Here is a 24,150-nt window from a genome sequence, read left to right as displayed (position 1 = left end):
ATGTATAACAAACAAGGGCACCAAAATTACTTTAAAAAGTTTAAGTCTAGTCAACCACAATGAATTGATATTGCATTTCATTTTTAAGAAGTTATGATATTACAAAAACAAACAAACCAATCACAGACATGAAACCAAACAAAAATATAATTGATAGAAAAGATTATTATCCTAGTTCAAACCAGGTTTATCATTTGTCATTCAAGCCAAGCCCGTGACTTTCATTTTGGGGCCCATAAACCAACAACAAACTATGGCTAATTTTTATCATCATTATCACAGTAACCAATCTGTTGATACAAATCAAAGTCAATCTCTCCATTAAACAACAAATCCTTTTCTTCTTATTAACATCCATAAAACAGAGAGGTTCGGGACTAAATTGAGTTCATCTCACCAAGGATTATATTTATGCCAAATAGCACACAACAGAATTTAAAAAAAAAAAAAAAAAAGAAAAGAAAAGAAAAGAAAACCATCCCCCCATCCCCTTACATTTCACCGGTGGGCAGATTTCTTGATTCCTGCAATTAGGTGGCAAATTGTTTAAAAAGTCGTAATTATACCTTGTTTACATGAAGTCCTCTTCCAGCTCTTGCAAGGACTTGTTGGCTGATGCTATCTCTTTGTTAGATGTCATCTTTTCAGCTACCATCAAATTCTTGTAGCTCCTCACCTCTGCTTGCCTCTCCTTGTCAAGCCTCTCCATCTCCTCCCGACGTTTCTGCAAAAATCATAGGCAATAATTCCATTTTAAAAATAAGACATCAATTCAAGGGGGAAAAAAGGAGTTATATTTGACAACTAAGAAACAAGAATCTGTCTCATGAACTGATGAAAATAAAATCAAAGAATGGGGATTAATTGAACATGTAACTTAGGGGGTGTTTGGGATGATGATTTGAGGCTAAAATAGCCAATAAAGACAAAAATGCTAAAATAGCCAACAAGACAAAAAAAGCTAAAATAACCAATAACACAAAATGTTACATCCTACAAATCAAATCATCCCAAACACAACTTTTTTTCATTGGCTAAAATAGCCAAAAAGCCAACTAAAACAGCTAACATCCCAAATGAGGCCTTAATTTAAAACCCAACATGAAACCATTCTCTTTTTTTCTTTGCTCTTATCCATTTGATGCCTTCAACTTGAATATATTAGTGCTAGCATCGAAAAGGCTGACCCATTTTTTTTATCAGTGACACAGGTTAAACTTTATTAAAGAAAAAAGATTGAAGTACAAAAGAAGTCCTCCAAAGAACAGGGGGAAAAAAAAAGTATAAAAAGTCAGTTTTGCATATGTTCCAGATTAAATAAGCAAGTTCAGATTCATGACCAAAACTATCACCACATGGGGAGTTTTTGTGCTGGAAAACTAACTTTTTCCAATCAAAAAAACAAAAAGATAATTCTAGATTTTAGGCCCATATTGCATCAGGTGTACAGCATACATACGGTGATGGGATACATATTTATATCAAAGCAGTTAAGTAGTGTATTTTAGGCTAATCCTCATTACTGATATGAGGATTAAGGAAATTCTCCAATCAGGACCACCCCATCAAATTTAAATATGTCGTTTTACTAGCCCATTCAATGCCATATTGTAGCATATTGGTTTACCAGGTTGGTTAATCCTGCTCTGAGTACCAGAATGACATCATCCCTGGTAAAGACTTGGCCTGTTTCCCATAGGGAGAACAGCAAAGTGTGAAGTCGATATGGGTATTGTTGGATAGTTTGATATATATTGTTGGACTCATTTTCTAACAACATACTATTAGAGCTTTCATTCAGAGAAGTATTGAGTTTAAGTCTCCCAGTTTGCATTTGTTTCCTTGTTTAGTATGTTTGTTTTAACTTTGTTTGGTTTGTTTATGATGCAACATGCTTGGTCATGCAATTCTTGGACCAAATAGACATGCACATGGCCAAACAAGGCAAAAAGCACTACTAGCAATTAAATAGCAAGTGCTCAAAATCGCGTGAAATTTGATAGGTTGACGGCAAACATCATTATGAACGGGATCCATTGCTTCGCCATGAACCCTGCTGAAATTTCAAGTGAATTCCATCATTTAGACCATCACTTCTGAGATTTTTCTGTGTTTATTTATTTATTTAGTTTTGCAACTTCAATTACTCTTACCATAGAAGTTAGAATTCGACTCCATCGAATCTGGCTTCATCATGTCAGCCTAAATTAGTAGTTTTTTATTCCGTTAAATATTTCCATTTTTGGAAATTTTTGTTGTATTTCCTCATTTTTGTGTACTTAGTTAAGAAACTGCCAATTTCAGTTGTCTCAAAGTATCGTTAGGTCTGCTTGTCACTATAAATAATTATTGTAAGCCTTAAGGCTGATCAGTTTTTTGTGAATTAATAAATTTTCAAGTTAATACTCTTCTTCCAACCTTAGGCATTTGTTTCAAATCAACCATTGTTGAGCCTTTATTCTTGGTATTTTTTGTAGAGAAAGATCTTGCTTATAATATTCTTTTTGAGTCAATGGATTTCAAGATCATTACCATACTATCCACATGCAAGATAAAGCTACCCATGAAGGAGGGTGTTGGATAGCTTGATATAAACTGTTGAACTCATGTCCTAACCATGTGGAATTGGGACTAGTGGTGATCAAATGCATAACTAGAGAAGACGATTGAAGGAATGAAAGACAAATCATTTTGCTAGCAGCAAACTTGAAAAGTCTGCAGGGATGTGGTTACAAGCAATAACTTTATTCTAGTGAAACTGATATACTGACAATTTTGAACATTTAATTGAGGGAATAATTGGGCCTAGAGTATTAACAAATACAATAGCTAGGACACAGAAAATGAAGAGAGAATTGGCAAGGAAATTGAGAGCAACAAAAGTATCCAGGAGAGAAAAGTAACAGCTGCTAGGGAAATTGAAGCAAAAGTAATCAATCTATAATTGCCCAAAACATCTCGAGATTTCAAAATTAGAAATTATTTGCAATATCCACAAAACTTTCAAAGTGGTGAGGATGGATTAGCTTTATGTAGTAAACTAACATGAACCACAGGTACAGTTCAGGATATCAGTCATTAATATGGGCCTGCTGTCACTCCTACAATCACAGACTATGCGGAAACAAGGCGAAAGCTCACAAAAGGAAATGGAAATGCCAGGATAACGAATGAGGCAGCAAGATGAAACTGATGGCTACAATTCAATAAGAAACTTAGTGCCAAAGGTAAAAAGGAATACAAACAATTTGCAAATACTAGTTAACTGGCACAAAGAATTCTTCTGTAGATTCGAATATTTGCAAAGATAATCCTTTTCCTAGTTATAAAAAAATTGAATACTTAATAAGATTTCAAGCTCATGCAAACATAATAATAAACACCCATTTATTACTCTTGTCAAAAAACAGCAGAGAAAATACAATACTCACTTTATCTCTCAGCTGTAGTTTTCTCTCTGCTCTTTCTGCTGCATTAACTGCTTCGCGCTCCGCTGCACAATATACAGGTACAAATAACTTTTATATCCAAAAAGAAAATCAAAAGCATGTTAATATTCAAAAGATGTACAGCTCAGAAACAAATAACATATTGAAAATTAGTAGTGGTATATATAGAGTAAAAATTACAAAAACATGTAGGAAAACAAGATAATAATAAAACAGAGAGTAGTTATTAACTAGTATTTCAATCAAATAGGACAACAAAAATAATATATCCTCTGAAATTAGATAATGAAGATGAAGTCCATCTAAAAATCTCACAAGCAAGCAAAAACTATAAAATACCTTTCAAGTCTGGTTTCCTTTCTACTTTTGTCCGGTTCAATCTATTCACTATCTCATTTATACGCTTCTCCACCCTCACAGTGCGGACCTAAACAGATCACCAATATCAAACAAGGGCTATCTCCCACATCCACGCTCAATACAAAGAAGGAAAATGAAAGTTATAGGCACTATTCAACCAAATTGCAACAGAAAAGCTCACCATTTTTGGATTATGGAAGCCAACTTGGCCAACATCCATGGAAGCAGTCTTCTTCAAATTTTGCCAGGGTGTGTAAACAACATCAACATTATTCACCTTGTTTCCTGTCAGATATAAATGATGTCAAGGAAATGAGTTACTGCATTGCCAGAGCATTGCCAAATGCAAAGCAGGCAAAAAGCAAGACCATTAATTATAGTCATAATCTCCATCAGCCCAAGTCAAGTTGATGCAGAACATGTGAAAAGTGGATATAACATAGTGAGATGATATTTTAAGCCCAGTTCTGGTGGGTTTTTTTTTTTTAAACACTCAAATAGAAGAGACAGATGTTTTAACCTCAAAGTTACAATATTTCTCACAATTTTAAGTGAAATTTATTCAAGCAACAACCAAAAAAATGTAATAAAAAAAATCTAAACTAATGATTTAGTAGACAGTTACCCATATTTATCAGAATGCATTATTGTCTTTTCTTTTGAAGTTTCAGTACTTCATGCACATAGTGCAAACAAAATATTAACTAGATTTTTAACACTACTATGATAAGCTGAAGTTCATGATATGGAAGATGCTAACTTAAATATTGCCAACACATCAATTTGTATATTATATATATTCACAATACTTGACTTCCAACTTTGGAGTTAATAGTATTTAATTTAGTACCAAAAATCTAACCCCCAATGGGACAATCAAGTAAACAATAAGAAAGAACTGAGCAAAAACAAGCATACAACCTTGGATCTAATCCCATTCTTCAATTTTGAAAACATAATTAAATATTTGAACTCAAGATTTATTCAATTATTTATTTGTTTGCGTGTTTCTTTGTTTTGGACCTTTTGACGCTCCTTTCATTTCTTTTTTCTTAAATGTTATTCCTTAAAAGTGTTACGAGTGATAAATTTAATCCTTTTCTTTCACATGCTGCAAGCAAGCTGTCAGGGGCTTTAGCGAGAGGACAAATGTAACACATGAAGTGCCCTCACAATACAGTTGCGAGACTGTAATGTAATCAGGACAATCCAATGGCATTACCTAAAGATGTCACAAAACTGTCTTCACGAAATCTGAAAAAAGAGAAATATGTTATATACTAGTAGGATGGCACTCACATTCTAAGTGCACAGCTATGAGAAAAAGTAGGAAAGTGGAACCGGATAAGGAAATGGAAGTTCTTGATTGATAGCAAGCTGGGAGAGAATAAGGAAGTGGGAAGTGTTTTTTAATTACTGTCATAGACTCATAGGTTATTTTCATAATCTTAAGATGGAGATCAAGAGAACACCAAAACTGCACCAGCTTAATATGTGATCGCACTTTCCTATAAGAAATAACTTAGAAGCAAAATTTACTCAGTGAAGGAGAGTGTTGTTAGGGGATGGTTGCATGTTTCCATCTTCAAGGAATATAATAAGGTGAAACTCCTTAACTTCTTTGACACTCAGATAGTTTAGTTAAGGGTTATCTAATGGCTCGCTACGGTTAAAGCACAAAATAGTAAGAATTTGAAGCATTTGCCTTGGATGGAATTCGCCTTGACTAGTTGAGCACAATCTTCCAAAAGACCTTCAGATATATCATCAATTGTCTGACCCTTGTGCAGTCTCACATAAACATGGGCCGAAGACATTTTGTCCACGTGAAACCTGCAGTAGAATACCCAGTCAAGAAAGTGCCAAATGTAAAGAAAAGATTACACTTTGAAACAAAACAACGTAAATATTCTCCTATCTTGGAATGGAAACCCATCAAATATACACAAGACCTAAACCCTAACAAGTAAGCCCCATGAGTTTGTGCAAAGGTGTTTTATGTGAGAAAGCTGGTTCAATATACCAACAAATACCAGTAAAGAAGGAAATACCTCATAGGAGATTAGATTGCAGGTCATTTGCTGTAAAGAACCTCTACATATTCACACAGATTATTACAAAAACTCACAAGAGCTAAGCCACTAAACATACAAATTTCCAAAATAATAACCAAACTCACAGCCAAATCAAGCCAAACTAAACCAACACAAAACAAACTAAGCCTTGCATCCCAATCAAGTGGGATCGGCTACACAAATCTTTTTTCACCATTCTACTCTACCAAAGGGTATATGCCCAGGTAAATTAAATATTCATATCTTTTTTTACTACCGCATTCCACATCAATTTATGTCTTCCTCTCCCCCTAACATGTCCATTTATGGTGATCATATCTTTCTTCATTACCAATGCATCAATAGGTATTCGTTTTACATGACAAAACCATCTCAATAGTTGATCTATCAAGCATAAATCCAAATTGATTCTCTAATAATGTTGTAGCTCTTAAGCAATGTTCAAGCACTCTCTCCTATAATTACACTGTATGATTCATTAACTTAATGCCTCTATAGTTGTTACAAATACAATTTTGGATATCTATATTATATTTATACACAAGCACTAGAATATTTTTTTCAATTGTCAAGCATTATCTTAGTCATTAGAATCTTATTAAAAAAATTATTAACCAAGATACTCCTTTCTTACCTAAGCATTTTTAAGCCTCTATAAGGATAAAATCTGGTCCTACTAGGTTACTAGATTTCATCTTCTTCAATTCAAATTCCACCTCAAACTCTAAGGCCTCGTTTGGCAACTTTCAATTTTAGTCAACAAGTCACTATAAATTGTCAAATCGCTCTCTTTACTTTTCTGCACATCTTTTCATAAAAAATCAAAAAATTACTAAAATAGTATGTTCTAAAACGAAGCCTTAGTTGATAATAAAACCTTTATTCTCCAGTTCCATCAACACTTATTTCATATTTCCTTATTCTTCTCATCTGGCACTAGCACCCTCAAATGCTCACTTTTCATACACTTAACCTAATTAAAATCTCTTGGAGTACTAGAGGATATTGTGAGTGATCGGGACACTTGCTCTACTAGAGGTTCTAGACTAAGTTATTCAAATCTGATCAAGTCAGAGTTGAAATTTTCCACAGCAAACCACTTACAAACTGATGGTCAGGGGGAGCGGATGAATGCATTGCTGGAGGAATATCTGAGACATTATGTCACAGTAAATTAGAAAAATTGGGTGGACTTACTTGACAATGCACAATTCTGTCATAAAACTATAGTTATCTGCTCTTCAACAAGTTTTTGTTGCATCAACTCATCCAGATGATCCCAAATTGTCTTTTTAATATATTCCTCCAATCCTATTTGGGGTGTATAGACACTAATCACATTAACCATAATTTCTCCAATTATAAATTTCTTTATTTTTTATTTTTATCTCCTATTTTTGTCATTGTTACTAACTTATGTTTAGCTACAATTATTCCTCACCATGTTTATTTCCATCTTGACCAGTATAATAAATTTCAAACCCAATTTTTTTTCCTTCGTATTTTCACCTAGCCACTTAAGTTTCTTGTGAACATGTTACACTAATTTTCCTTCCAATCATAATATCTATTAATTACATGGTTTTACCTATTAATGATCCTATACTTCAAGTACTACAATTCTGGGCTAAGTTCTTTAACCGTTCTTGCCTAGAAAACCACAGGAACCCTTGTCTATTTTGCATTGCACCTGGGCACCAATGTAGAGCCCCTTGCCAATTTTTCGAAACGCTAAAAGACAGGCACGACGCATCACTTATAGGGAACACCCTAGGCCTTATTTCCATATTTATATTAGGATTCATGTACATAAAGGATCTTACAAAAAAAATATATATGAACTGATTTTCAAGTTATCTAACACACAACCCTCATCCATATCTAAAGCTTATACCAAATGTATAAAAGATTAAAAACTAAGCATGGTACAGGTAGAGAATCCAAGATCTGTGAGCCCTAAAGGTTATGAAGCACAACCACCTGCCCTCTCATCAAAGAATCCCATATCAAGTGGTAACCGAAAACAATTATGAATTCACAGACTATTTTTTCTTCAATTAGAAGTAAATTTTATTTAAGAAGAACAGTACCACCCATGTATACAAATCAAAAGTACCACTATAACTTCCAATGCATCATATACCTCCATATTTGTTAAAGCCTTAACAAGGCTATGAAATAAATAAATAAAGGACAAATACGGACCTCCCTTGGCAATTACTCAAATTACACTCAACCTCGCTAGTATGGAAAAATGGAATCGGCCTACACTAAAAATTTAATCGCTCAAAGAAAAATTAGGAGAAAGAATCGATCTTCAATAGACAAACCCCAATGAGCCCTTGGTTGATGGTGGTTTTATGGGTGAAGACAATCTAAGAAGAATGGTGAGGTCGCAAGGCTGGGAGGAAGACAAAGGTGGTGTAGTGTGCAGGACAGAGTTTGCAAGTAGCAATGCTGGATGGATTTCGCAAGCGGAGCTGAGCGAGGTTCACAGCGCTGCCCAATAGAACACACAGAGAGAGAGAGAGACAGAGAGAGAGAGAGAGAGAGAGATAGCAGAGAGAGGGGGAAGGGAGGAAGATGAATAGAGGTATTGTCCTTTATTATTACACTATTGTGATGGTATATGTTTTAACCTAAGGATATGCTAAAAAGGTTGTGCCTAATGCACAAGGCTCCCACTTTACAATAGGATCTTGGAGGAGGTAAAGTTAAAAAAAACCATGGAAATAATACTAGGAAAAATAAATGCACTCCTATAGCTACCCTTCTCCATCAATATGCCAAAAAGTGCCCAATTTGAATTTTTTTTTTCCTGTGTCAATTAATTGTGCATTGTGTCTAATTAGCCCAATCAATGACGCTCATTTTCTTGTGAAGCTATAGGGATACCATCGGATTGTAAACATCAGCTGCGGAGCATTAATCCTAAATTATACCACTCTGATAAAACGTGAGATTGACTATGTAAATATAAGCTATCTACAAAGGAATTGTATCAAACACCAATTACACTAAACATAACCATATACCAATCATGAGAGTATAATATAACAAGAGTGACTTACCCAGAAATTGAACCCCGCAAAATTTGACAGCAGATAAAAAAAAATACAATTTTTAGATTTTTAAAGAAAAAAATAAAGAAGCAAACAATAATTTGACAATATATATATATATATACAAATACAGAGAAAGATATAGAGTTTGGAGAAATGGAGAGGGTGAGGAGTCGGGGGTACCAGATGTCTTCGGGGAAGCCGTATTTGATGAGCTCCTCGTTCTCGAACTTGTCGAGACCCATGAAGATGGTGTAGTCACCGGCCTCGGCTCGGGCTTTGAAGTAGAACACCATTATTGTATTCTGGGTCTAAAGACGACGAAGCTCTCTCTCGCCCTCTCTCTCTAGGGTTTCGTGATGAGGAAAGAGAGACGATTCTCGTAGATAATTGGGGAAGAGAGAGAGAGAGAGTTGAATTGATCGAATTCGACGGGGATATTCCTTGTTTGGTTGCATTTACCTGTTTAAATACCACGCGTCCGACGCACTCGTAGTAAGCGAAAGGAAATTAAAATTAAGGAAAATTTATCCATAAGTCTTAGTTTTTGAAACGTTGAACTATTTAGTCTTATAAAAATACTTAGAGGCCTCAAAAATTCTACTAAAAGTTTTATCAAATGTCTCACATGGGTGTGGGATCCACATGGGATCCACATTGTGTGGGTCCCATACCCATGTGAGACATTTGGTAAAATTTTTGGTAGAATATTTGGGGTCTCTAGCATTACTCGATGTTTCATTCTATAATTTCAAAATTTATTGAAATCTAATGAATATTAGATATTTTTCATCCTATAGTTTCAAACATTATTGAAATTTGATGAACATTAGATGTTTGAAATCCAATGTTTGTAACATGACTCTGATGTTATTAACATTGTATCTGATGTTATTAACATTGTAATGGGACCTTTCAGTTTATAAGAAAATTTTTAGGACTAAACAGTGCATAAGTTATTAATTTTGGATTTATTGGTGCATCCCCCTAAAATTAATTGGACATTTACGCATAAATTTTAATTTATGAATTTACACTTTATTAAGAGTTTGTTTAGGAACAGACTATTTTAATGACTTTTTAATTTTTTATAAAAATATATACAAAAAAAAAGTAGATAAAATAATATGATAACTTATAATAAATTTTTGACTTTTTGATTGAAATGTATAGTTAACAAACAAGTCTAACTCCTAGTTAAGATTTTTTAGATTTCTAACTCTCATTAAATTTTTAATGATCTAAATTACCCTTCAAACAATAATTATTTATTATTTATGATTATCTATAAATGAATATAATGACTTGATATTTATTTTGATTTTCAAAATTTTAAAATATCAATTTTCAAATTGAAAAAACTAAATAAAAAAAAAAGTTATGTGTAAAAAAAAAAAAACTAATCAATTTGTTTAGTTTGGATTTTCAAAATTCACTTTTCAAAAAATTAAAGTTTTTTATTTTCTGTATTTTTTTGTTTTTACTTAATTTTTTTAATATTCTAAGGCCTCGCTTGGGGAGTGGCTATTTTAGTCAAAAAGTTACTAAAAGTTGTCACATCACCTCTCTACTTTTCTGCACATTTTTTCGTAAAAAACCAAAAAGTTACTAAAATAGTCTGTTCCCAAACGAGGCCTAAGTATTTTTTTTTTTAATTTATAGATATACCTAATATAAATACACTAAAAATATATATTATTTGTGAAATTAACTAAATACCCGGGGAAAAAAAAAAAAAGAGATTTCAATACATTTTTCTTCTTCATATGTATTTATTATTTTTTTACAAATATTTTACTTTTTAAATACATTTAATTAAGGTGCATCTAAAAAAATAAAAATAAATTGCTAACATTTTAAAAATATTCACTAAGAATAAAAAAAATGAAAAACAAAAAACTCAATTTCCAGAAAATTAAAACCAAACCTACTGAATGTTTATTTTTTTGAAAAAATTGAATTATTTTATTGTGAAAAACTAAAAATTTTGTGTCTATAAAAAAGTATGATGATGGAACATTGATGTGCAAAACTAAAAATGAAAAAATTGATAATGTTTTCAGTTTTAAAACTTGAAAAAACTAATAATCTTCTCGGTTTTATTGGATAGTTAATTCAAACCAATAAGTAGAAGAGCAAAAACATTTAGGGCTTGTTTGGTTTGTGTTTGTAGAGTAGTTTTTGAGATAAAAAGTATGAAAACTTGTTTAGTTTGCCTTTTTTCAGAAATAGTTTTAAAAATTTGTTTTGAGGAGAGAATTTTAAAAAAAAATATTGATTTGATGTGTATGAGAGAGAGAGTGATTTTGGAAAGAAGCAAACCAAACAAAATTTTGAGATTTTTTTTGAAAAAATTTGTTTGGTTTGATTACTCTTGAAAATTTGTTTGTAGAGAATTTTTCCCAAAATTTTTTCCCAAAAACAAACCAAACAAGCCCTTAATCTCGTGCTTTATTTTTTTGTATCAGTTAGTGAAACAATTATCTTGAACATTACTATAGCGACCCAGGCTTTTACCCCGACCTTCGTTGTGTTCCAGACTCGGATTCCGTAATTGTGTATTGTTCTCTATGTCTTATTTCCTTCCTTTAACTCTTTGTATTTGAGTTTTGGATTAGATTGGGCATGTGTTGGAACTGGTTGATTGTTAGTTGGTCTAGAATGTTGTTACCCAGATTTTGTCTTCTTTGCTCGAACGAGGCTTCTTGCGCTCGAACGAGCCTTGTGTAATCTGTTCTTTGCTCGAGCGAGACTTCTTGCACTCGGGCGAGCCTTGTGAAATTGTTTCTTCACTCGAGTGAGACTTCTTGCGCTCGAGCGTGCGTTTGCATTGATGACAGACCTGAAGCTTTGCATTCTACGCTCGAGCGACGATTCTTGCGCTTGATCAAGGTGACTTGTTGTGTCTGATCGTTCGAGCGACAACTCCTTTGCTCAAACGAGCATGCTCATATCAGATCGTGAATAAGACAATTTAGGTCACTTTTGCAGCTCACTCTCTCTCTAAAACTCTCAAAAAACGCAGGTCTGCATACTCTCTCTCTAGAATACACCTTCTCTCTAAGATTTTATCTAGATCCATTGTGTTCTTGACCCTAGTGTCTTTGAGAATAAGGTAGAGGGCTTCAAAGGCTTCATTTTGATCCAAGAATAAATTGGTTTCGTCATCTTTGAAGTTCCACCTTGTTGCTTGGGTTTTATACACTTGAGGTAGAGATTTTCTTTGAGTTATATATATGTTTTGTAATATCAAGATAATTTTCGAAATCATCATTTGATTAGCTTTGAAAATAAATTGTTGATTCAAGAAAAAGAGTAATTTTGAAAGTGGATTTACTATTTGATCCTTTGAGATAGAAATTGGGGGTTTTGAACTATGTTGATTAAAGAAATATGTTTTTGATGAGATTTCTTCAAGTGTTTTAGAGATGAATTGTTTTGGTAAGAAAACCTAGAAAATAGGAGTTTTTAAAAAGATGTTGAAAAATCATGGATGATGTGTTGTATTTACTTTGTATGTCAAAATAAATGGATGTTGAAAAATTTCTTTTTTATATTTATATAAATGATATTTTCATAGAATATGAGAAATTGTTGAGATGGCTTGAAATGTAAGGGTTATGTTATCCCTTAGATGAATTGAAATAAATGTATTTATTCATCTTGTGAAAAATGTATTGAAAGGAGAAATGGAAATTTCGAACACAATTGAAATATTGTGTGGAAGAATGGAAAAGGGATAAAATGTTGCATTGTATTAATTGATACATTGGCATATCAATTCATTGAAAATGAAGAGCTTTGAAATTTGATTTGAAAACTTTGCATTGAGAAAAGAATGCTAAAAAATAAGTTTTCATGAAATGGTTTTGAAGTAAATACGGTGGTAAGTCTTGGAAGGTGGTGCAGATTATAGGTGTCGAGCCTTCCAATTAACACCGGTAAAAATGACAAACTAGAGGTGTCGAGCCTTCCGGTTAATATCGATAAAAATGACAAATTGGTAGTACTTATATAGTCTACTTACAGACACCGACCTAGGGATTATCAAAATTGTATTTACCGCCCCTTGAATAAAATTTGATAAATGTTGAGCAATTGAAATTACATGACATCATTGAGCATGTTGGTTTTCAAAAGATGAAGGTGTGTTTTGTTTGCAAAAAGACATGGTATGGCATAAGCATTCCATCTCTTGAGATTTGTGTAAAATGTATATACTTTGTTAAGAATTCTCTACTAGGCTTTATGCTCATTCTACGAGACTTTTGTGCAGGAAAAGATGTGGTGATTCCGCCTAACTGAAGGCGTGGTAGTATGTACAGAGAGCATAATGTGCTCATTTGCTGTGACTCTGATTGTAAGCCAAGGGCTTTGTATGTGTGAGTTTAAATAACCGTTTTGTGTAACCAGGCTCAAGCGTTAGAAACTTGTAAACCCTTGGGGGTATTTGTTATTTAATTAATTATTGTTGAATTAATTGTATTATCATATGAAGACTATTTACATCATGTAATGTAAGTATGAGGATTTATTATCAGTTTTACTTTAAAAGAGCCATGACTATTGTATTACCATTTGGGCATGAAAATTGGAGCGTTACATTACTATACAAAATTGATAATATGCTTAATTTAAAAAATCGAGAAAAACTAACAATATTATCAATTTTACTAAATAGTACTTATTAGTTTAAAAAATCTTAGATATGATCTGATATAATATGAGATTTGTGAATAGAACTTTTAGGTAATTAACTCAAAATTAAATTAAAAAAAGATAAATGATGAATTATACGTCCCTGTAGTTTGGAACTTGCATCACTTTGATTCTTAATTTTTCAATTATGATATATTTGACCTTAAATTTTGAATCTCATTCAAAATAAGGACAATTGAAAACACCGTTTTCTTTTGCAAACGAAAAATGCTCCATTTGAAAGGCAATATCATTAATTTGATAAAATATAAACTAATTTGATTAGAAAAATGACAAAAAGTTATTTTTGAATTTTTAAAAAGTATTTATACCCAGCAAAGATAAAAATTATATAAAAATGATAAATCTTTTACATTTTTATTTTTTACCAAATTACTTTTTACTATGTTTGGATAATGATCATGTAATGAGTGATTGTTTTTATTGATTTTTTTTATGATTATCATGTAATAGATAGTTGTTTTTGTTGTTAACAAATATTTTTTGAAAGTTTATCATGTAATGGGTGGTTGGATGGTTATTAGGTTTTGAATGTATAATCAATATGTTTAACATATGAAATATTTTTAGTTTTAGATTTTTTAATTTAATGGATTGATTTAATAATGGTATCAAAGTTATCACCATGTTTAACTTTTGAAAAAATAGAAACTAATTTACTGAAAATAAATATCAAAAGAAATTATTTATACCCTTCCAAAAGATAAAATTATATAAAAATGATGTATTTTTAATTTTATTTCACCAATTTAATTTTTAGGTTCTTAGAAATTTTTTCTAAAAATAGATTCTAAAAACCAAACTGAAGAGGACTTTATAACCAAGGAAGTATCAACATTATTCATTAAAAAAAAGGCATTACATTTTAAACGACATACAAGTTAACAAACACAAAATAAGTTGTATAACGACTTTATTCTTAAAATAGATCGCTTGCAAAGGAAGCATCTTTAATTGTCTTTATTTGAAACAAGATTTAAAATTTAAGATTAAATGTCTAACAATTGAAAAATTATGTATTAAAGTGACAGAAGTTTCAAATTAGATGAACTATTAGTGTAATTTGCAAGCAAATTGGAAATTGTTTGATACCTGATTCAAAACACTTCTTCTGAATGAGGTGACTTGAAAAAAGAAAAAATGGTATATTTTCTCATGTTTGATTTGTAAGTTGAGTGAGAATTTATGGAAAATGACGAGAAAGAAAATCTTCTTACAAAATTCATTTCATTTCTAACCAAAAGTGATAAAGAAACAAGGCGATTATAATACTAGGATTGTCCTTTAAATACAAATGAAAAGAATGAAATCTAACTCATATCCTTCTCTCGCATACTTTAAGTTTTTTATTCATTCAAATATGATGATGAAAAATACAATAATTTATTTTATTTTATTAATTAGATGAGATATCACAATCATTTATTTTCTTTTATTACCTTACAATTCAAACGAAACATAAAATTAAATGTATTAAATAAAAATTAATTAAATACAAGATTAAATCTATTTTTACTATTTTTTATCAATTAACACATAAATTTAAATATTGATTAGAGATTAGGGATCACCATTTTTTCTCAGTCGACTCCGTCCCCGCAGCTCCTGGCATGCACGAATTTCTTTTGGCCCAATGAAAAAGTGAGACAACAACAGATTTTGCTTATCTCGTTTCTAACCCGTTATATTCGTTAAATATACTTACATATAAATAATATCTATCATTTAATTTTTTCAATGTAATAAGATTAAATCACTAAAATAATATACTTGTCATTCGTTTTCACTAATGTATTTTTCATTCAAATATTTTAACTTTTATTAATTATAAATTATTATTCATAATATATTAAATTATCTTGATTATTATTAGTATTTTTATTTTTTAAATTACAAAATTAATTTACCCCCACTTCTAACTTCAACTTGATTTGTTCCACGCTAATACTATAACAACCTTCATTTTGTCTTAGTCATATTCACGAAAATTTATATGATTTTGGTTTGTTAAGCTTACATCTTGTGAACTTTATATTTTTATCTAAGTATGGGAACATGTCTTGTTTTATATTGTTGTGTTTTATGTAAGTATATGATCCATGCTTTGTTTCTTGCTTTGTGTGTTGAACCTAGGCCATCTATTTTTGCTACCTCATACCTAGGTCCCACAGTTGAGCGTCAACACCTAGGATCATCATGGAACCATCTTGATTGACCTCTACTTTCACCCTTGTGCCTTGGCCGAGGTGTGCATCATTTAGACCGAGACGTGCATCATCTAGGCCGAGATGAGCATCACCTAGACATCCAAGATCTTTAATCTTTGAACTTTGCAGCCTTGTTGTACACCTTAGCTAAAACCTAGCAATCATGTTCCTTGACTTGTATAACCCAGGCCGAGATGTGTCACACCTAGACCAAGTGTTACTCCTTCTAGCCGAGATCAGGAAGACCTCACTTATCCTTCACTTGTCCAAAGCATATGTTTTGATCCAAGATCCTTACCTTGTCAGAGTGCCCATGCCACCTTACTTGTTATATACACTTTGACCTACTCTTGTCTTTTCATTCTGACACCTTTTTTAGGAGATTGATCAGATGATGCCACGTGTCCCAATAGTGAGTTTAAGTCAGTTAGCAATTAAGAAACCCATATCATTTGCCATATCTCTATCTTGAAGAGAGAGAAGCTCTAGGAAGAAAAAGAAGAAGAAGTTCTTAGAGTGAGAGAACTAGATTTCCAATCTTGATTTGCAGACCTTGAACCATTTGATTTTTGTTTTGAGATTAGATTCTTGATCTACTCTTATTGTTCTTCATGTTAATCTGATCATATTGCATGATCTAGCATAATTCATGAGCCATGCATTGATTTAAAGTTTTGTTTTAAAAAGAAAAGTAATGTTTTTGTGTTCTTGAAGAAAAGCTTTGTTTTGATCCAAAAGTTTGAATCAAGTTTCATATTTTTGTATTTGTTTTCATGAAATTTTCAAGTATGGGTACCCAAGTTTATGTTTTAGAACTCATATTATGAAATCTCGGATTTTGAATAAGAAGTTATGATTTTAATATTTATGTTCTTCAAAAGGAAACCCAGATTTCCAGACTTCACTTCCCTAAGTGTGGTCACCGAGATCCACTCTTGTCCAGCTTTCACACCTAGGCCAAGTATTGCATCTCACATTGGTCTACCTTGTATGATCACTTGCACCTTAGTCTACCTTACATGCACACCTAGGCTAACCACTGTACACCTAGGCTAACCACTGTACACCTTTGCCGACACCTTGTAACATCCTGGGCGGGCTGTCCAAATCTCGGCCAAGAGGACCATAACTCGGCCAAGAGGTGCGGAACCTTGGCCAAAACCTCCTGAGTTCACCCAACTAGGCTATTTCGGGCCAGCTCATCTCGGTGCATCCATTCCGAGACTTGGTTTGTATTCAACATGCTTTTCCAAGAAGAAAAACATTAATTTAACTTGCAACACATGTTTTGCTATGTCTTGACTTGATTTTGAAAAAAAATATCGGGATCTATTTCACTCATTTGAAGATTGTTTTGAGAGTGCATTTTATAACCATCTTTGAGTATATCTTCTTAACTTTTTGAAGTGCATTCAATGGAATTACTATGTACTTGTAGGTCTTGAATCTTTGCCTTTATCCCCTCGACCAAAGAGCTATTGTGCGTAATATTTTTAATAAAGTTATGTTATAATGTTTTGATAAAAGCTTTGTTTTGTTTTGTTTTGGAAAAGTATTTGATCAAACATGAATGATTACCCCATAGTTTTTATATCAAGTATTATGTTTGTTTTGATGACATTTTTGAAAGGTCCTTAGTGCTAGGGGACTTTAATGAAACTAGTATCTTTGTTTGAGATATCTCTTTTGCCACCCACGGGTGGGCTTGTCTAATCGATTCTGGGTCAGTTATTCATTTGTTTTGTTAATGAATGTCATCCTTTGTATTATGTAGATGTTAGTAAACATCCTTGAAGTTTTGAAAGCCTTTGATTGATGAACTCAGTTCATTATTTGTTTTGTTACAAGCAATGATATGTATTGTTTTGGTAAAATTTTGGATATCATTCATTTAAGCATTTATTACTTATATTATTCACTGAGTTTTCAGCTCACCCCTCTTCCTTATATATATATAGGAGATAAACAAGAAGGCGATGTCACCTAAGTTTTATTTGGAAGATGTTTTGATTTACGTATTGTAGCATCTTGAAGATTATGTTTCTTAACTTTATAGATCATTTGCCTTGTACGTTTGGGCTTGAAAAGCCTTTTGATCAAGATGTAATATTAAGTTTATTTTATTTTTGTATTCAAGTTGTATAACTATTTTAATATGTATGTTATTTCATTTAATCTATGCACAGCTCTTATGGACTAATTAAATTTAAATTTTTTGCTTCTACACATGTATGCCACATATGTATACTCTGAAAAATCTTAAAATTCTCGAGATATTAATTTGTGATTATGTATTAATTTTAAATAGTAAATAACAATCCCAATCAAACAATTAAAGACAAATCGACACAACAATTTAACGTGAAAAAGCCACAATTGGAACGCCTCCAATTGTGATAAAAAAAATCACGGGCAAAAGCCACAAAACAATCCATTAAGAAGATAAAAAATAATTACACAAGTGTATCATTAATTACCTAGCCAATCAATGCTCGAATTGAACTGACCCCTATGTGTCTTTTCCACCACTGTCTTCACATCAGAATTATCTTGTCCAATGTTGAATCCGCAACGTCAATGTCAAATCCACGACGATGAGCCACTCTGGAATTTACCAAAGCTTCAGGCCCAAGTTCCATGGAATCTACCGAAGAACAATTCTCTCTTTTGTGAATAAACAAAAACAAACAAACCCTTGATGATGTTGATATGAAGTTCACAGATCTATTGATTACTCTTAAATCATTAAGAAAACACTCAGAAAGCACTCTCCAATATAAAACACTTTGTATTTTGTTTCTCTCTGAAAATCTGAATGACTAAAACCTTAGAAACAGCGAATAGCGCACTCTATAGAAAATTGAATTGCGAAGACCGCTTGAGCGCACATTTCATAGCTCGAGCAATGTGATGAAAGGCGGTGCAAAACATAGAGGCTGACCGCTCGAGCGGTCAAACTTTCTTCCCAGAAGTTCAGACGCTTTGCAAAAATACTAGATGATCTGTTTCTTTGCTCGAGGGCATAACTGATCGCTCAAGCTGTCAAATAACTTTGATTGCATTTTTGTGCGCACAAATGATCGCTCGAGCGGTCAGGTCGATCTACGACATAGTTAGCGAAGTGGCAAACATGAAAAAAATTAAGATCACAAACTCCTTTGCAAGGCATAATTCAGATTAGATTTGTATCTAAATACTCATAACCTCACTGAAATAAAAGATCGAATAAAATTACAATTGAAAGAAATTTTGTTAAACGAGATTGCCAATAGCAAGAACTTAACATATTCTGTTTGTTTGAATCTTTGTAAGTTGGCCTTCGGTAATCTTGGATTACTGACCAAATGGGGTCGTGACAAATACAATATGTGATGGATGTAATGGGACAGAATTACAAACTCACTTATTGGAGGTATAATAGAATCATCCAAAATAAAATTCGTTTATGTGGTTCTATTAGATAAAGAACAAAAATATATAAATAATTTATATTGACCATAAAATTTGAAAAAAATAAAACAAAATATATAAATCTATACTATATATTAAGTAAAAGGGGTTTTTTAACTCCCAAACCTTATGGAAGTTTCAATATCCAAATCTAAATTTCCTGTTTTTTTGATTTTAAAAAAAAAAAAAAATTAACATTTATTAATTTCTCCCAACCTCAAGCCTTACCCTCATAATAACACTTTAATGCATTAAGAACATGTATAAAAAAAATCATTGAAAAGTCCAACACATGAATTCCTTGAAAAGTCCTAACACATATGATTATTATCCTTCTTAATAACATTTTAATGCATTAAGAACAAGTATAAAAAAAATTCCTTGAAAAATTCAACCCATATGATTATTATCAAAATATTAAATTTTAATATATATATATATATATATAAAGACATTTAATTTCTTGAAAAGTCCAACACATATGATTATTATCAAAATATTAAACTTTAATATAATATAAAAAAGGAAAAAAGACATTTAAAAATCGCAATTTACATATATAAATAATTGTAAACACAACCCGTCCGAATATTTACATTGGCGATGTAAATATTTACATTGACGGTATTAACATTCATATCACGGAACATTTATACTGTAAATGTGAATATTATTAGGAATATTTTGATAATTATGTTACTCATAAGACTTATTGAAATATAAAAAAATAATGTAAACTAAATGAAACATAAGTAGCAGAAAAGAAATTTATGAAAAAGTGCCCTCATTTTAAAACTATAAAACTTTGTTAAACTAAAAATATTTTCTAATGGGCAAATTACACTAATAGCCTTTATAATTTGGGACTTGTGTCACCTTAGTCCCTGACTTTTTAATTGTGACACATTTGACCCTGAATTTTGAATATTGTTCCAAATAAGGACAATTGAATATACCATTGCTTAATTTCAAAGGCAAAATCATCAATTTAATAAAATATAAACTAATTTGACAAAAATAAATGTCAAAAAAATGTTTTAAAAATTATTTCTACCTACCAAAATAAAATTATATAAAATTGATAAAAATTTCATGATTAATTTTTAAAAATTAATTTTACATGATCATCATCCAAATACATAATAAAAATTAATTTGGTAAAAAAAAAAATGTCTAAAAGATTTATCAATTTTATATAATTTTATCTTTAGTAGCTAGAAATAATTTTTAAAAATTAAAAAATAAAATTTTGACATTTATTTTTGTCAAATTAATTTATATTTTATCAAATTGATGATTTTGCCCTTGAAAAATCCAATAGTATCTACAATTGTGCTTATTTAGAACAAGATTCAAAATTCAGGGTCAAATGTGTCACAATTGAAAAGTCAGGGACTAAAATGGCACAAGTCCCAAACTATAAGGACCATTTTCTAATTTACAAAATTGAGTAAATTTTTTAAAATAATTATAGAAATAATCATTATTTAGGGTTATTTTGAAAACTAATTCTTTTAGTTGATTTTTTTGATTTTTATTAAAAAAAAATCGTGTAAAAAAATAAAAAAGAATAATAATTGATTTTTTAGTAATCACTTTTTTATTTCTTAATTAAAAAATTAGTTTCCAAACTTGTCCTAACAACGGTTTAATATTATAAAAATTATATTAAATGATTCACCCAAGAGTGTAAACAATTAAAAATGTATCTATATTATTATTATTATTATTATTATTATTATCTATATCTATCTATCTATCTATGTATCTATATTTATATCTATCTATCTATCTATCTATACTATATACTATATATTAAGCAAAAGAGGATTTTTAACTCCCAAGGTCTATGGGAGTTTTAATATCTCAATTTGAATTTTCTAAATTTTTTATTAAAAAAAAAAACTCAGCATTTATTGATTTGGTCAAAATCCTCTGATAGCATTTATTAACTTTTTTCAATTCACCTATCTTTCCACATGCCTGTATTTATTGATTTGGTCAAAATCTCTTGATCAACATTTAAAATCCCTTTATACAAATAATTATAGATACAATTTGTGTATAGTTACGGCAGTACCCTTTAAAACTTCTTCCATACACTATTGTTAGTAATAAGATTGTTAAATTATTTTTATAAAAAATCTTAAAAAACATAATTTATATATTAAAAAAAATTTAAAATAAATATAAATATCTATAATTATCTCGTGCATAGCACGGGTGATAGACTTGTTTGATATAAGTAAATAAGGTTTTCTTAATATTTTGATTAACTTAACAATTATTTATTTATTAGTAATTCGTTACTCATGATAAAAAATAATATTGTCATATTTTTTACATTAAAATGTATATTTTGTGTTTTCAGACCATTTATGTTAATTTAATTACACTTTACACCCGTCATATTTGTTTATTTTCTTACTTTGACCTTTGAATTTTTATTTTTATTTTTTCATTTGGACATTAAGTGTCAAGAAAAATGTTTGAGAACACTAAAAAGAGAGCACTAGGGGAAGCACTAATGATGTAGCAGTGGGCCTCGCCCACTTTCTATGCCTTGTTTTTTTTTTTTTTTTTTTGGCATTTCCAATACATTAGTGCTATTAGTGATGCATTTTTTAGTGGTCTAAATCATTATTGTAAGTGTCAGTTATGAGAAATTTATTGTAATTTATCCAAACCACATGGGAGGCTAGTGTAATTTACCCAACATATTTTTGGGGATTGGAAGATGGAGGTTTTGGGGGGCTTTTTCCCATATTAAGCCTCTTTTACATCTTATTTCCCAAATTAGGCCTAGTTTGGACGGATTTCCTAAACAAGGCTAAAGCGCTATTACAAATTGCGCTTTCACTGTTTGGAGCCCAAAATTTGATGAATAGTGAAAACGCTATTAAAAAACGCGCTTTTGATTAAGAAAGCGCTGTTTCAAATCACGCTTTTAACATAAAAAAAATTTCTGAAGAAAACGCTATTTGAAATAGCGCTTTCACTGTGTATATGACAAAATCGCGGTTCCAAACCACGCTTTTATTGTGCGTATCTGTTTTCTTAAGAAAAGGTTTATAATATATTAAAATGTGATCAATATAAAACATAAGTGCTCTATAGCACAAATGGTAGTGCCCTTGTTTTGCACCACAATGGCGTGAGTTCAATCCGCGGGAGTGGCTACCTTCCAATTAAGTACATCTTTTTTTTTTTTTTCACTCACTCTATACTTTATATATTTATAATGTAATTTTTTTATCAAAAAAAAGTAAAATGTTTGTTTAGTTAACTAAAAATCAACTCTATAAAATATAATTTTTTTCAAAATGTCAACATGATTGTTTAAAAAGTATTCAGTGTATTTGGTTTGAATTTTTTGGATTTAATTATTTGAAAATTGAGTTTTTTTTTATTTTCATATTTTTTTTTTGTTTTTAGTAAATATTTTTAAAATTTTAAACATTTTTTTTTTACTTTTTTAGATGCACCTTAGTTAGATGTATCTAAAAAGTAAAAAAATTGTGAAAAAATTAATAAATACATAAAAATACAAAAAATTTATTGAAAAAATATTTTTGTATTTTTAGTATCTTTTCAGCAAATTATCATTTTTTTCAGCAAAATGTACTCAAAAAAATATGCACAGTGAAAGCGTACTCAAAAAATATTTTTTCAGCAAAATGTACGCTTTTAAAATGTACTAAAATATTTTAAAAGCGTACGCTTTTTTATTTTTTCATAAATATATAAAGTATAGAGTGTGTGAAAAAATACAAAAATACAAAAAATGATAATTTGAGTACATTTTTTGAGTACGCTTTCACTCCATGTTTGTGCTTTCACTGTGTATTTTTATGTATTTATTAATTTTTTAAAATATTTTTTCACAATTTTTTTACTTTTTAGATACATCTAACTAAGGTGCATCTAAAAAAGTAAAAAAAAAAATGTTTAAAATTTTAAAAATATTTACTAAAAACAAAAAAAAATACGAAAATAAAAAAACTCAATTTTCAAATAACTAAATCCAAAAAATTCAAACCAAATACACTGAATACTTTTTAAACAATCATGTTGACATTTTGAAAAAAATTGTATTTTACAGAGTTGATTTTTAGTTAACCAAACAAACATTTTACTTTTTTTTTATAAAAAAATTACATAATAAATATATAAAGTATAGAGTGAGTGGAAAAAAAAAAAAAAACATAAAATAAACTTAATTGAAAGGTAGCCACTCCCGCGGATTGAACTCACGCCATTGTAGTGCGTAACAAAGCACTTACATTTTATATTGATCACATTTTAATATATTATAAACATTTTCTTAGGAAAACAGATTCGCACAATAAAAGCGTGATTTGAAACCGCGATTTCGTCATATGCACAGTGAAAGCGCTATTTCAAATAGCGTTTTCTTCATAAATTTTTTTTATGTTAAAAGCGTGATTTGAAAGAGCACTTTCTTAATCAAAAGTGCGTTTTTAAATAACATTTTTACTATTCATCAAATTTTGGACTCCAAACAGTGAAAAGCGCGATTTGTAATAACGCTTTAGCCTAGTTTGACAAACCCGTCCAAAGTAGGCCTAGTTTAGAAAATAAGATGTAAACGTTTAGGAACAAGCTAATTTAGTAACTTTTTGACTATTTAGCTAAAAAGGTAGGTAAAAAAAACTTGTATGTTTGGGATGATTTTTTGGCTAATTATGTGCAAAAAGTAGAGAGAAAAGAGAATCTTTAAGTTTTTGGTATGAATTATTGATTTTTTGGCTAATTTAATAAGTTTTTGACTAATCGACTAAAACAGCTTATTGTCAAACGATGGGAA

General features: G+C 30.6%; 1 protein-coding gene across 1 annotated transcript; it reads right to left on the bottom strand.

Annotated features, from left to right (window-relative positions):
• Nucleotides 1-321: 321 nt before the first annotated feature.
• LOC114291240 (coiled-coil protein) lies at nucleotides 322-9,464 on the bottom strand. The gene is made up of 6 exons (XM_028235283.2): nucleotides 9,130-9,464; nucleotides 5,515-5,642; nucleotides 3,991-4,094; nucleotides 3,789-3,876; nucleotides 3,432-3,493; nucleotides 322-724 (listed from the first exon to the last, which is right to left on the bottom strand). Exons 1-6 carry the CDS (start codon nucleotides 9,240-9,242, stop codon nucleotides 572-574), a joined length of 648 nt encoding a protein of 215 aa, XP_028091084.2. The 5' UTR covers nucleotides 9,243-9,464; the 3' UTR covers nucleotides 322-571.
• Nucleotides 9,465-24,150: the final 14,686 nt, after the last annotated feature.

This window comes from Camellia sinensis, chromosome 12 (genome assembly GCF_055761805.1).
Source record: "Camellia sinensis isolate YWXY chromosome 12, ASM5576180v1, whole genome shotgun sequence".
Classification (NCBI taxonomy): Eukaryota; Viridiplantae; Streptophyta; class Magnoliopsida; order Ericales; family Theaceae; genus Camellia; species Camellia sinensis.
This window is presented reverse-complemented; position numbering and strand designations above follow the sequence as displayed.